A 12458-nucleotide genomic window follows, 5' to 3' on the forward strand; every position below is an offset into this window, starting at 1 on the left:
GTCATAGAAAACAAACTGTATTATGTTAATGTCATAGAAAACAAACTGTATTATGTAAATGTCATAGAAAACAAACTGTATTATGTCATAGAAAGCAATCTGTATTATGTTGATGTCATAGAAAACAAACTGTATTATGTCAATATCAGAAAACAAACTGAATTATGTTAATGTCATAGAAAACAAATTGTATTATGTCAGTGTCATAGAAAACAAATTGTATTATGTGAATGTCATAGAAAACAAACTGTATTATTTGAATGTCATAGAAAACAAACTGTATTATGTCATAGAAAACAAACTGTATTATGTCAATGTCATAGAAAACAATTAGTATTATGTCAATGTCATAGAAAACAAGCTGTATTATGTAAATGTCATAGAAAACAATTAGTATTATGTTAATGTCATAGAAAACAAACTGTATTATGTTAATGTCATAGATAACAAACTGTATTATGTCAATGTCATAGAAAACAATTAGTATTATGTCAATGTCATAGATAACAAACTGTATTATGTCAATGTCATAGAAAACAATTAGTATTATGTCAATGTCATAGAAAACAAACTGTATTATGTCAATGTCATAGAAAACAAACTGTATTATGTAAATGTCATAGAAAACAAACTGTATTATGTCATAGAAAGCAATCTGTATTATGTTGATGTCATAGAAAACAAACTGTATTATGTCAATATCAGAAAACAAACTGAATTATGTTAATGTCATAGAAAACAAATTGTATTATGTCAGTGTCATAGAAAACAAATTGTATTATGTGAATGTCATAGAAAACAAACTGTATTATTTGAATGTCATAGAAAACAAACTGTATTATGTCATAGAAAACAAACTGTATTATGTCAATGTCATAGAAAACAATCAGTATTATGTCAATGTCATAGAAAACAAACTGTATTATGTAAATGTCATAGAAAACAATTAGTATTATGTTAATGTCATAGAAAACAAACTGTATTATGTTAATGTCATAGAAAACAAACTGTATTATGTTGATGTCATAGAAAACAATTAGTATTATGTCAATGTCATAGAAAACAAACTGTATTATGTCAATGTCATAGAAAACAAACTGCATTATGTCAATGTCATAGAAAACAAACTGTATTATGTTAATGTCATAGAAAACAAACTGTATTATGTAAATGTCATAGAAAGCAATCTGTATTATGTTGATGTCATAGAAAACAAACTGTATTATGTCAATATCAGAAAACAAACTGAATTATGTTAATGTCATAGAAAACAAATTGTATTATGTCAATGTCATAGAAAACGAATTGTATTATGTGAATGTCATAGAAAACAAACTGTATTATTTGAATGTCATAGAAAACAATCTGTATTATGTCAATGTTATAGAAAACAAACTGTATTATGTCATAGAAATCAAACTGTATTATGTCAATGTCATAGAAAACAATCAGTATTATGTCAATGTCATAGAAAACAATCTGTATTATGTCAATGTCATAGAAAACAAACTGTATTATGTCAATGTCATAGAAAACAATCTGTATTATGTTAATGTCATAGAAAACAATCTGTATTATGTTAATGTCATAGAAAACAAACTGTATTATGTTAATGTCATAGAAAACAATCTGTATTATGTCAATGTCATAGAAAACAAACTGTATTATGTTAATGTCATAGAAAACAAACTGTATTATGTTAATGTCATAGAAAACAAACTGTATTATGTCAATGTCATAGTAAACAATCTGTATTATGTTAATGTCATAGAAAACAAACTGTATTATGTCAATGTCATAGAAAACAAACTGTATTATGTTAATGTCATAGAAAACAATCTGTATTGTCAATGTCATAGAAAACAAACTGTATTATGTTAATGTCATAGTAAACAAACTGTATTATGTCAATGTCATAGAAAACAAACTGTATTATGTTAATGTCATAGAAAACAAACTGTATTATGTTAATGTCATAGAAAACAAACTGTATTATGTCATAGAAAGCAATCTGTATTATGTTGATGTCATAGAAAACAAACTGTATTATGTCAATATCAGAAAACAAACTGTATTATGTTAATGTCATAGAAAACAAACTGTATTATGTTAATGTCATAGTAAACAAACTGTATAGGCCAATCCGAAAACATGAGTTATCTTTCCTTGATCCGGAACGTAGTACGCTTGCGTAACAGTAGGTTAAGACTTCTGGGTAGTATATTCGAGAAGCGTCATTATCAACAGTGCAGAAGGCCGCAAAGATAATGCTGTATAATTTTACAGTAATCACGCCAACAAATATGTTAACGTTAATAAAAGATCCCAATGCATAGGTTTACTTCATACACGTGAAAATAACCAACTTTGCCTGTAAAAATAATAGAAAATCAATGTTGTAAGTAGAGGAGGACACCCCCCCCCCCCTCCTATCCGATAGGATGTTCTATCGTTAAAGTGATGTAATTTCCTACGACGGGCCTGTCCCGAGACGCAGTAAGATTATTCTAACTACCCCCCCCCCCCCCCCAACCCCCCCATTTTCCAGGATTTCACGTGTTTTATAACTGAAATTAGTATATGTCATATATTGCATACATTTCCTCAGGATCTTTAGCCCGTGTTTTAATACAGTCAGATTTATAATAAGATATCAGAAGTTACTTGTTCAATATCAATGTAGTACATTCAGTGATGAAAGTTCTGCCACGATGTACGTCTAGGTATGTCGGACTGACACATCTGGATTCTGAAAATGTTCATCTCCTTCGATTGGTGAGTAAAATTTAACCCAGCCTGTAGGCCTACTTGTAAATGAAGCAGAGGCCACTGACAGATTTCCAGCTGTCTGCCCACAAATTTTATACAGTTTCAAATACAAGTATAACCATAAAGAATTTCGTCGTCACAAACCATCTTTAAACTGACATGCAATGCTTTGAAAATAAAATAACGTATAATTGAACACCCTGAATTTATAGTCGGCAAGAGTATGTACCTGTAAATACAGCCATTTTGAGTAAAATATTCAGAGTTTTACTCAAATTATTTTGTAAATTTGTGGCGAAAGGGGGTGTCTAAGTCTGTCATTGCAATTTCTTTTATGACACGATACGTGCCTATACATAATCAAGTAGATTTCAAGGGGGCTAAAACGAATAAAAGAGGGAAGATACAGAGACGTCAAAAGCATTGTATTAGGGGGGGGGTGGGGGTAAACTTACCTATCCCCCAGAGAGTACATTTGAGAATATGCCCCCCCCCCCCTTCCGGGATGACACAGGTCTATGAAAAATAATTTATATCAGTCTAGCAATATTCAACAAAATTAATAAAAAATATTATTTAGTTACCTATTTTACTGCATTTTAAACATATCAGTTAATATTAACAATCCTAGCTTCATGCTGCAGTGTACAAAATGATTTGCACGTCCAGGTACTTTGGAGAAAGTTACCCAATGATTGCAATCTGGTTTATTTTTGAAAGAGTCGATTGGTGGTGGTGGAATAAATTTAGCCCTGATAAAACAATGAAAGCGTTGATTCCCTATTTTAATTGTTTTTTTTTATTTTGAAAGGGGGGGGGGGGGGCATTTTACATGTATGCAAGATCTTCTCACCACAGACACTCGACGTTTTAAATATCTATAATAAAAAAAATTGCCTACAAAATAATTATGTCAGTCGTTATTGGATACATATGTAAACAAATGAATGTCTGGGTGATTTCCAATTTAATTTTTAAAATCCCCCCTCCCCCCGAAAATCACTCCCGACTCGATCAAGAAATTCTTCTTCTTTTTTTCCATTAACATTTTCTAACTCACTCGTACAAATGATTTCAACTGTTCTCGATTTTGAACAGCGCCCATACTAATATAACTATATATATTATATATGCGCAGTCTGACTGTGTTACTACCCGGAAGTTGTCATATTCACACTAAATGTAAGAATACAAAGAGAGATAACTCACGTTTTCGGAAAGGCCTATTATGTCAATGTCATAGAAAACAAACTGTATTATGTTAATGTCATAGAAAACAAACTGTATTATGTCATAGAAAGCAATCTGTATTATGTTGATGTCATAGAAAACAAACTGTATTATGTCAATATCAGAAAACAAACTGTATTATGTCAAAGTCATAGAAAACAAACTGTATTATGTTAATGTCATAGAAAACAATCTGTATTATGTCAATGTCATAGAAAACAAACTGTATTATGTTAATGTCATAGAAAACAATCTGTATTATGTCAATGTCATAGAAAACAAACTGTATTATGTCAATGTCATAGAAAACAAACTGTATTATGTTAATGTCATAGAAAACAATCTGTATTATGTTAATGTCATAGAAAACAAACTGTATTATGTCAATGTCATAGAAAACAAACTGTATTATGTCAATGTCTTAGAAACAAACAGTATTATGTTAATGTCATAGAAACAAACAGTATTATGTTAATGTCATAGAAACAAACTGTATTATGTCAATGTCATAGAAAACAAACTGTATTATGTTAATGTCATAGAAAACAATCTGTATTATGTCAATGTCATAGAAAACAAACTGTATTATGTTAATGTCATAGAAAACAAACTGTATTATGTCAATGTCATAGAAAACAAACTGTATTATGTCAATGTCTTAGAAACAAACAGTATTATGTTAATGTCATAGAAACAAACTGTATTATGTCAATGTCATAGAAAACAAACTGTATTATGTTAATGTCATAGAAAACAATCTGTATTATGTCAATGTCATAGAAAACAAACTGTATTATGTTAATGTCATAGAAAACAATCTGTATTATGTTAATGTCATAGAAAACAAACTGTATTATGTCAATGTCATAGAAAACAAACTGTATTATGTCAATGTCTTAGAAACAAACAGTATTATGTTAATGTCATAGAAACAAACAGTATTATGTTAATGTCATAGAAAACAATATTCACAACTGTCATGTTCCCCGTGCTCTTGTTAATATAGAGAGAACCATAAACTGTAACTTGTGTTACTAAAAGGAAGCACAGGTCTAGGAATTCAGTCTGTCTGTCACACAGAGATAGTGTTTATTCAGTAATCCAGTCTGCCTGTCACACAAAGATGGTGTCTATTCAGTAATCCAGTCTGCCTGTCACACAGATGGTGTCTATTTAGTAATTCAGTGTGCCTGTCACACAAAGATGGTGTCTATTTAGGAATTCAGTGTGCCTGTCACACAAAGATGGTGTCTATTTAAGAATTCAGTCTGTCTGTCCCACAGAGATGGTGTTTATTTTGAGTCATGCCCACTAAGTTTGCATTCCACAATATTCACACCTAGTGCTGCACACACAATATTCACACCTAATACTGCACACACAATATTCACACCTAATGCTGCACCCTACAATGAAGAAGTGCATTCCACAATATACACACCTAATGCTGCACACACAATATTCACACCTAATGCTGCACACACAGTGAAGAAGTGCATTCCACAATATTCACACCTAATGCTGCACACACAATATTCACACCTAATGCTGCACACACAGTGAAGAAGTGCATTCCACAATATTCTCACCTAATGCTGCACACACAATATTCACACCTAATGCTGCACACACAATGAAGAAGTGCATTCCACAATATTCACACCTAATGCTGCACACACAATATTCACACCTAAAGCTGCACACACAATATTCACACCTAATGCTGCACACACAGTGAAGAAGTGCTTATCATTTTCTAGACAGAAAATTTTATCTGTTAACACAGTTTCAGGTTCAAATTATTCTTGGTTCATATCAAAATTTATTGCAATAATATTTTACAACCCTGTTTGCAGCTGTTAAGAAATTGGTATATTTGGGGAGATATGAGAAAATGTGCCTGGGCGATATCATGAAGGGAATAAAGGTAAAAATGAATATTTACACTTCTTGTACTGCTTTTTGAAGGATAACGGACAGATAAATCATCTAATATATGTTTATTCTGACAAAATATTCATCTGATGCTTCATCTTGCTGATAGGATTGATTGGTATTTGTTTGGCCTTCAAGATTTACAAACTGTGTCCAGATAATCTTTTCCTTTATTATTTTACCAACAGACGAAGACAATTCCATGGGTGACTAACATTTTTCCGCATTGCTTGAAGCTCCATCTTCTGGCTAAATTGATTTACTGGTTGATGAATAATTTCATCGTGTCTCTTATTAAAGTAAGTCTGCTGCAGTCAATTCTTTATTATTAGTCTGTTGGAACATCTTATTGTATGATAAGATCAGGGCATGTTTAGGCCAATTCAACTATATTAGTAGATTGTCATCTGGGGTCACAAAAAATATTGGGCGAGTGGGAGGATTTTATTTCTTAATTTTTATTTCCCAAGGGGAAAAAAATGACAAAAGGCATCACACAATGTGTTAATCAAGTTAACATTAAAAAAAATCCTTGGTAGAAGATATAAAACCAACATTCTGTGACTTTAATCATTTACTCAAGTCACTTGGAAGCAAGTTTGTTTGAAATCGTAGTTTTTGCGAAAATAAAAAAAAATTGGGGCGGGCGGGGATGATAATCTATCAATTAATTTTAATTGGCCTTAAGGTGAATTTGTTACAACAGGATTTGCCTTCATTTGTGACATTTTTAGGCCTTTCTGTGTAAATAACTGGGGCATATCCTGTAGTCATGTCTGTCTTTTGTCGTGATGTGTATAGCTCAATCCTAAATAAACTACATAAGATGCATTCATCAGACTTCATACAGAGAAACATCTAGTGAGTACATGACAACTATGTCTAAATTTCAGACCTTGACCTTCTTTATAGCTTGACTTTCACATTTTTAGCTGAGTTGCATAGCAAATCTCGGCTTTTAAATTGGCGAAGGATGGGTGTCCAGTTGGGCAGGCAGCATCCACAATTAGCTTGTTCGGTCTCTAACTTTCATACTACTAGGAGCATCTTTGTGAGACTTACAGAACATGATCACTTCCAAAAGAGGAAGGCTTATATTTATTTTAAGGTCAAAGGTGAAGGTCACTTTGTTAATAAATGCCATAGATTTGAGCTTGTCCAGTCTCTAATTTTCATACTACTAGGGACATTTTTGTGAAACTTACATTATCATGATCATATCCAAAAGAGGAAGGTTTCTAATTATTTTGAGGTCAAATGGTCAAAGGTCAAGGTCTCTTTTTCATTATGGACTGTAGATTTGAGCTTGCCTCTAACTTTTATACATGTACTTGCTGGTGCATGTTTATCAGACTTCAAATCCTGATGACATTCAAGATTCATGTTGCTTTTGAAATCCAAAGGTCAAGGTCATTGCGACCAAACACATTCCAAACTGCAACTCGGCCATACGCATCTTTGATGCGTTTTAGCGATTTTTTAATTTTATGTTGAGCTTGTTTCTGATTTATTATTGATGATGCCCTTCATACATTGATACATCTTAGCGAGAGCATAACTGGTTCATGATTTTTGATGAAAATATTTTTCATTTTTGATGGTAAACATTAAAAATATAACTCATTTAATGTTGATAGCCAAAATTTTGACTTTCTGAATGCAAGAATAAAAGCAATATTTTAGCCTTAAATCTGTGTTAAGTAAACAAAGACTCGAGTCATTTTATGTATACAAACAAACAAGTAAAATATTGATTTTGTAATATAAAACATCTTGATTTTGCATAGTCACAAATTTTAACTTTTAGATGACACATTTACCCCAAAAATGCTTGAAATGTGAAAGATATAATAAATTTAGATCGATATCCATTTCTTTTGAAAATTTCGTAAACAATAACATACCGCAATATTTGTTTACAAAACAAACAATAAACTCTTTAAAATGAGCTTCTGTGATAATGTATAACCTTAATTTTTATGTGAACTCTTTTAAACACATTAGACAGTAGATTTTGATCATTAAAAGTGAAAAAGAAATTTTTGGGGGAAATCGTGAATCAGTCCCTTTAACATCTTGAGAATTTTTCACTCATATGGAGACGTCTCCTCACCCTTTTGCAAATGATAGTGCATAATGCTTTGCACGTATCAGTCAGTCTCCTACACCTTGTGCACTGGATAACTGGAGAATGCTTCTTCATATTTGGTAGGCTGATACACATCAACATGTGTATGTAAGGTCAAGGACACAACTTGGTTAGACAGGTTTTATTTCGTGTTAGTTAGACAGGTTTTATCTGGTGTTGGTTAGATAGGTTTTATCTGGTGTTGACAGGTTTTATCTGATGTTGGTTAGATAGGTTTTATCTGGTGTTAGTTAGATAGGTTTTATCTGGTGTTGGTTAGACAGGTTTTATCTGGTGTTGGTTAGACAGGTTTTATCTGGTGTTGGTTAGACAGGTTTTATCTGATGTTGGTTAGATAGGTTTATCTGGTGTTGGTTAGATAGGTTTTATCTGGTGTTGGTTAGATAGGTTTTATCTGGTGTTGGTTAGATAGGTTTTATCTGATGTTGGTTAGATAGGTTTTATCTGGTGTTAGTTAGATTGGTTTTATCTGGTGTTGGTTAGATAGGTTTTATCTGGTGTTAGTTAGATAGGTTTTATCTGGTGTTGACAGGTTTTATCTGGTGTTGGTTAGACAGGTTTTATCTGGTGTTGGTTAGATAGGTTTTATCTGGTGTTGGTTAGGTAGGTTTTATCTGGTGTTGACAGGTTTTATCTGGTGTTGGTGCAACGGATACCTGGAAAACACTTTGCTGCAGAGTAGTAGCTTTCAGGGGGGGAAAATTGGGACATATCAGAGAAAATCTTCTCGAGAGCAGCTGTTTCATATTGATGTGTATGACCATGGATACAAATTGTACTCCGTTTTTAGCCTAATACCTGTTTTTGTATTCGCATGAAACAATTTAATATAAAACTTCTACATGAGAAGAAAAACTTCTTGTTGTGGCCTTCAACTCAACATTTAGATCCATCAACAATTTATTTATTTTCAATGCTCACGTTCATTCATGTGTCAATTTGATTTATCCTAGTTAACTCAAAAAGACAACATAGAATCTTTTATATCTGCTTCATATTTGAATATTTTATTGAACATAGACATTAACGAAAAACTAACAACTCAAATTTATGACAAACAGAATGACTTCAGCTTCTTTATCTTCAATTTTCCATATTCATTAGCAGTATTCCATTATCACCTGCATATGGTGTTTATGTTTCTCAACTGATTCAATATGTTAGAGCATGTTCTGCTTATGATGAATTTTTAAATTGAGGCAGGCTATTGACAAATAAATTTATGTTACAAGGGTTTCAACAGTCTCATTTAAAGTCAGCATTTCCCATACTCTGTGTAGGGTTGTTAGAATGATCTATTTTGCAAATACTGGCCACATCAAACCTAAGACATAGATGTAGGTAGTGATTGCTCCTTTGCCAAAGGCTCAGCGTATAGAAGTGAGAATCACAGGTCTTTTGGATATGACATTAAAAATGGAGGTCCTGTGTCACGTTAAGGAACCCATACTGCTATGATGCTGAGTGCTCTGCATAGGTCTAAATTTGTGGTACTTCATCTACTCCCAGTCTGAGTGAAAAATTCTAGAAGGGATGTAAAACAAACAAACACAAAAAAGACCCCCAAAAACAAATACAACTTGTCATTAGGTTGAATGCTGTCTGACATGTTTCATACCAATAGTTAGGCAGTTCTTCACATACTGATTTGGTTACAGATTACTGTTTATTTAATCAAGATATAAGGCTCACAGTAGGTGTGACCGGTCAACAGGGGATGCTTACTCCTCCTAGGTACCTGATCCTGCCTGAGGTGTTTCCACAGATCCGTGTTTGCCCTACTTTTAATTTTGTATTCTTTGTAGGAGTTATATGAGATTGATCACTGTTTGTTTCTTCACTTTTTCATTGATTTGTGCAGATTCAAGTTTTTTTTCTTAAGTTATGGGCATTTTGGGTTAGGTTGGGGCATCTTCTCTCACCTTCAGTATGGCCTTGACCTCACATTCTCTATTTTGCATTTTGCTTGTTTCTGACTAAAATATCAAAAAGGCCTTTGTTAATCTTCAAATACAGAGTCATCTTTGAGAGCTTGCCAAATACTAAAAGATTATACATTGACCCTCCTCATAACCTTGACCTCACATTAGACTAACTCTTTTAGGATGCATTAATCAATCTTCATAAACAGCTGAGAGCATAACAACTATTGTATATCACAGATTATTATTGCCTTTATGAGTGAGTTGTCGTCATTGGTGGTGTGGATTGATAGATTATTTGTATTATTAATTTTACATAAACAATAGTCAATTAATTTTGTTTTCACTGTAGTGGTGACATACAGTTTGTGATTGTAGGCCTTCTTCTACGTGACGGAAACGGGAGTGTACAGAAATCAACTCTTCTTCTACAGAAAGAAAGTATGGTCTAAGTTACGTGTGAATGGAATTAGAGGTATGCTAACATGTGATACTTAGAGCCCCACCATATAGCATGAGCCCTATAGTGATTACTCTGTCTGTCCGTCCATCCGCCCGTGGGGATCCGGGTTAGAATAGGTCCTCAGTAGTTATCATGTGCCATAGAAAGTGTTGGCAGATGGATGGACGGATTGATTGATTTTTATATTGTTTAACGTCCATCTCGAGAATATTTCACTCACATGGAGATGTCACCATTTCCGGTGAAGGGCTGCAAAATTTAGGCCTATGCTCGGCGCTTAAAGCCTTTGAGCTGGGAGGGATCTTTATTATGCCACACCTTTTGTGACACAGGACCTCGGTTTTTGAGGTCTCATTCGAAGTACTGCCCCATTTAGTCGCCTTTTATGACAAGCAAGGGGTACTGAGGACCTATTCTAACCTGGATCCCCACGGGACCAATTTAGTAGAAAGCTTCCCCACATTCTTATTTAGTAGAAAGATTCCCCACATTCTTGTTTTATGAGCTAGAATTTTACTTTGTTCATCTCTGGATTTCATGGTCTGGAACAACCATAAAACAACAAATATTGGTATGGAAAGAAAATTGAGGAAAATACAGTAGCCAACTTTGTCTTGTAGATTTGAGGAGAAGAGGGGTATTAACCAGCATTAAAAAGGTACTGTGTAAATATTTTATCATTCAGTCTTTTCTCATGCTTTAGCATTTGCATTGCTAAGCTACCAAATTAATAGTTAGAGAAATTTGTTGAAGTTGTTTTAGAAAAGATTTCTTTCTAATTTTAGACTGAGGTGTTAGCAGCTTTACAGAGTGGAGACAGCCTAGGAGAAGCAACTATCAGGTTTCTACCAAAATTGAGGTCCCTTCGTCCAATTGCAAACTTGGGTAGACAACCTCCTGCGATTGCAAAATCTGTTAGTTTTATAGAATTCTGTCCTTATTATAGAATTAAATGTGACTTTTAAGTAGTTTATAATGCAGAATACTGAAAGATGTGGTCATGTGGGATATTTTGCAGATGAAATTGTTTTCTGAATTTCAGACCTTGCCAATTAACAAGCAGTTGCTGAATGTATTGACTGTCTTGTCGTATCTTACGGTAAGTGAAGTTTTTGTATTGACTAGACATTTTGTTGTATCGTATGGTAAATAAATTTTTATGTTGACTAGACGTCGTGTTGTATGTTACGGTAAGCGAATTTTTGTGTTGATAAGAAGTCTTTACATATTCTCTGGTAAGTAATATTTATATTGACTAGATAGATGTCTTGTTGTATCTTGCAGTAAGTGAATTTTTATATTGGTGTTTAATGATTTATAAAGTAAGCTGAGTGGAATGTGCAAGGGAGTTTAAAGATATGTTTCAGTGCCTGTTTTAACTTTTTGCATTTACAACTTCCTCTGTAAACCATATTTGTCAAAGAAAATATGAAAATCTTCTATCAAGGACAAGAGGGCCATGATTAGTATGCAGTTATCCTTGGGTAGTGCAGATGTAAGTTTGTTTGAATCATGGTCTTGGAAGGTAGGGTGAGATCACAGTAGGGATCAAAATTTTACATGGGTATATATTAAAAAAACCTTTAAAGATCTTTTTCTCAAGAACCACTGGTCATGATTAGGCCAAAATAAAATATATGTATGTTTCCAGTTTCCCAACCCTACCTACCTTCTTGCTGCCAACTCTAAAGATTTTATTGACAATATATATAAATGAAATAAATATCTGCAATTTTTAAATTGGAATTATTTTTTCTTTTAGCATTTGAGATTCTCCTAATTTTGGGGGGGAGTGAAATAGGAAACATGCATATATTTTATTTTGGCCATATAAAAAAAAATTTGAACAGGTATTATCATATATAGAGAACCACTGGACCAGAAAAGTTAAAATCTATATGAAAGCTTCCTGATATAGTGCAGATTCAAGTTTGTTCAAATCATACTCCCCACCCCCTTGGGGGTAGGGATGGGTGGGGGAACAACAAGG

At 33.2% G+C, this 12458-nt stretch overlaps 1 protein-coding gene across 5 annotated transcripts in view; it reads left to right on the forward strand.

Annotated features, from left to right (window-relative positions):
• LOC125679217 (telomerase reverse transcriptase-like) overlaps positions 1 to 12458 on the forward strand; it is a 66347-nt gene that overhangs the window by 24488 nt on the left and 29401 nt on the right. For all 5 annotated transcript variants that reach the window (XR_007371747.2, XM_048918255.2, XM_048918254.2 and 2 more), the window contains exons 12-17: positions 5856 to 5926; positions 6123 to 6233; positions 10384 to 10480; positions 11089 to 11126; positions 11254 to 11382; positions 11511 to 11567. Coding sequence is in view for 4 of the 5 variants with exons in the window: in XM_048918255.2 (XP_048774212.2) it covers positions 5856 to 5926; positions 6123 to 6233; positions 10384 to 10480; positions 11089 to 11126; positions 11254 to 11382; positions 11511 to 11567 (503 nt within the window). In the remaining variant the exon portion in view is untranslated. The remainder of the gene's footprint in view (positions 1 to 5855; positions 5927 to 6122; positions 6234 to 10383; positions 10481 to 11088; positions 11127 to 11253; positions 11383 to 11510; positions 11568 to 12458) is intronic.

The sequence above is a fragment of the Ostrea edulis genome, chromosome 2, assembly GCF_947568905.1.
Source record: "Ostrea edulis chromosome 2, xbOstEdul1.1, whole genome shotgun sequence".
In the NCBI taxonomy this organism is placed as follows: Eukaryota; Metazoa; Mollusca; class Bivalvia; order Ostreida; family Ostreidae; genus Ostrea; species Ostrea edulis.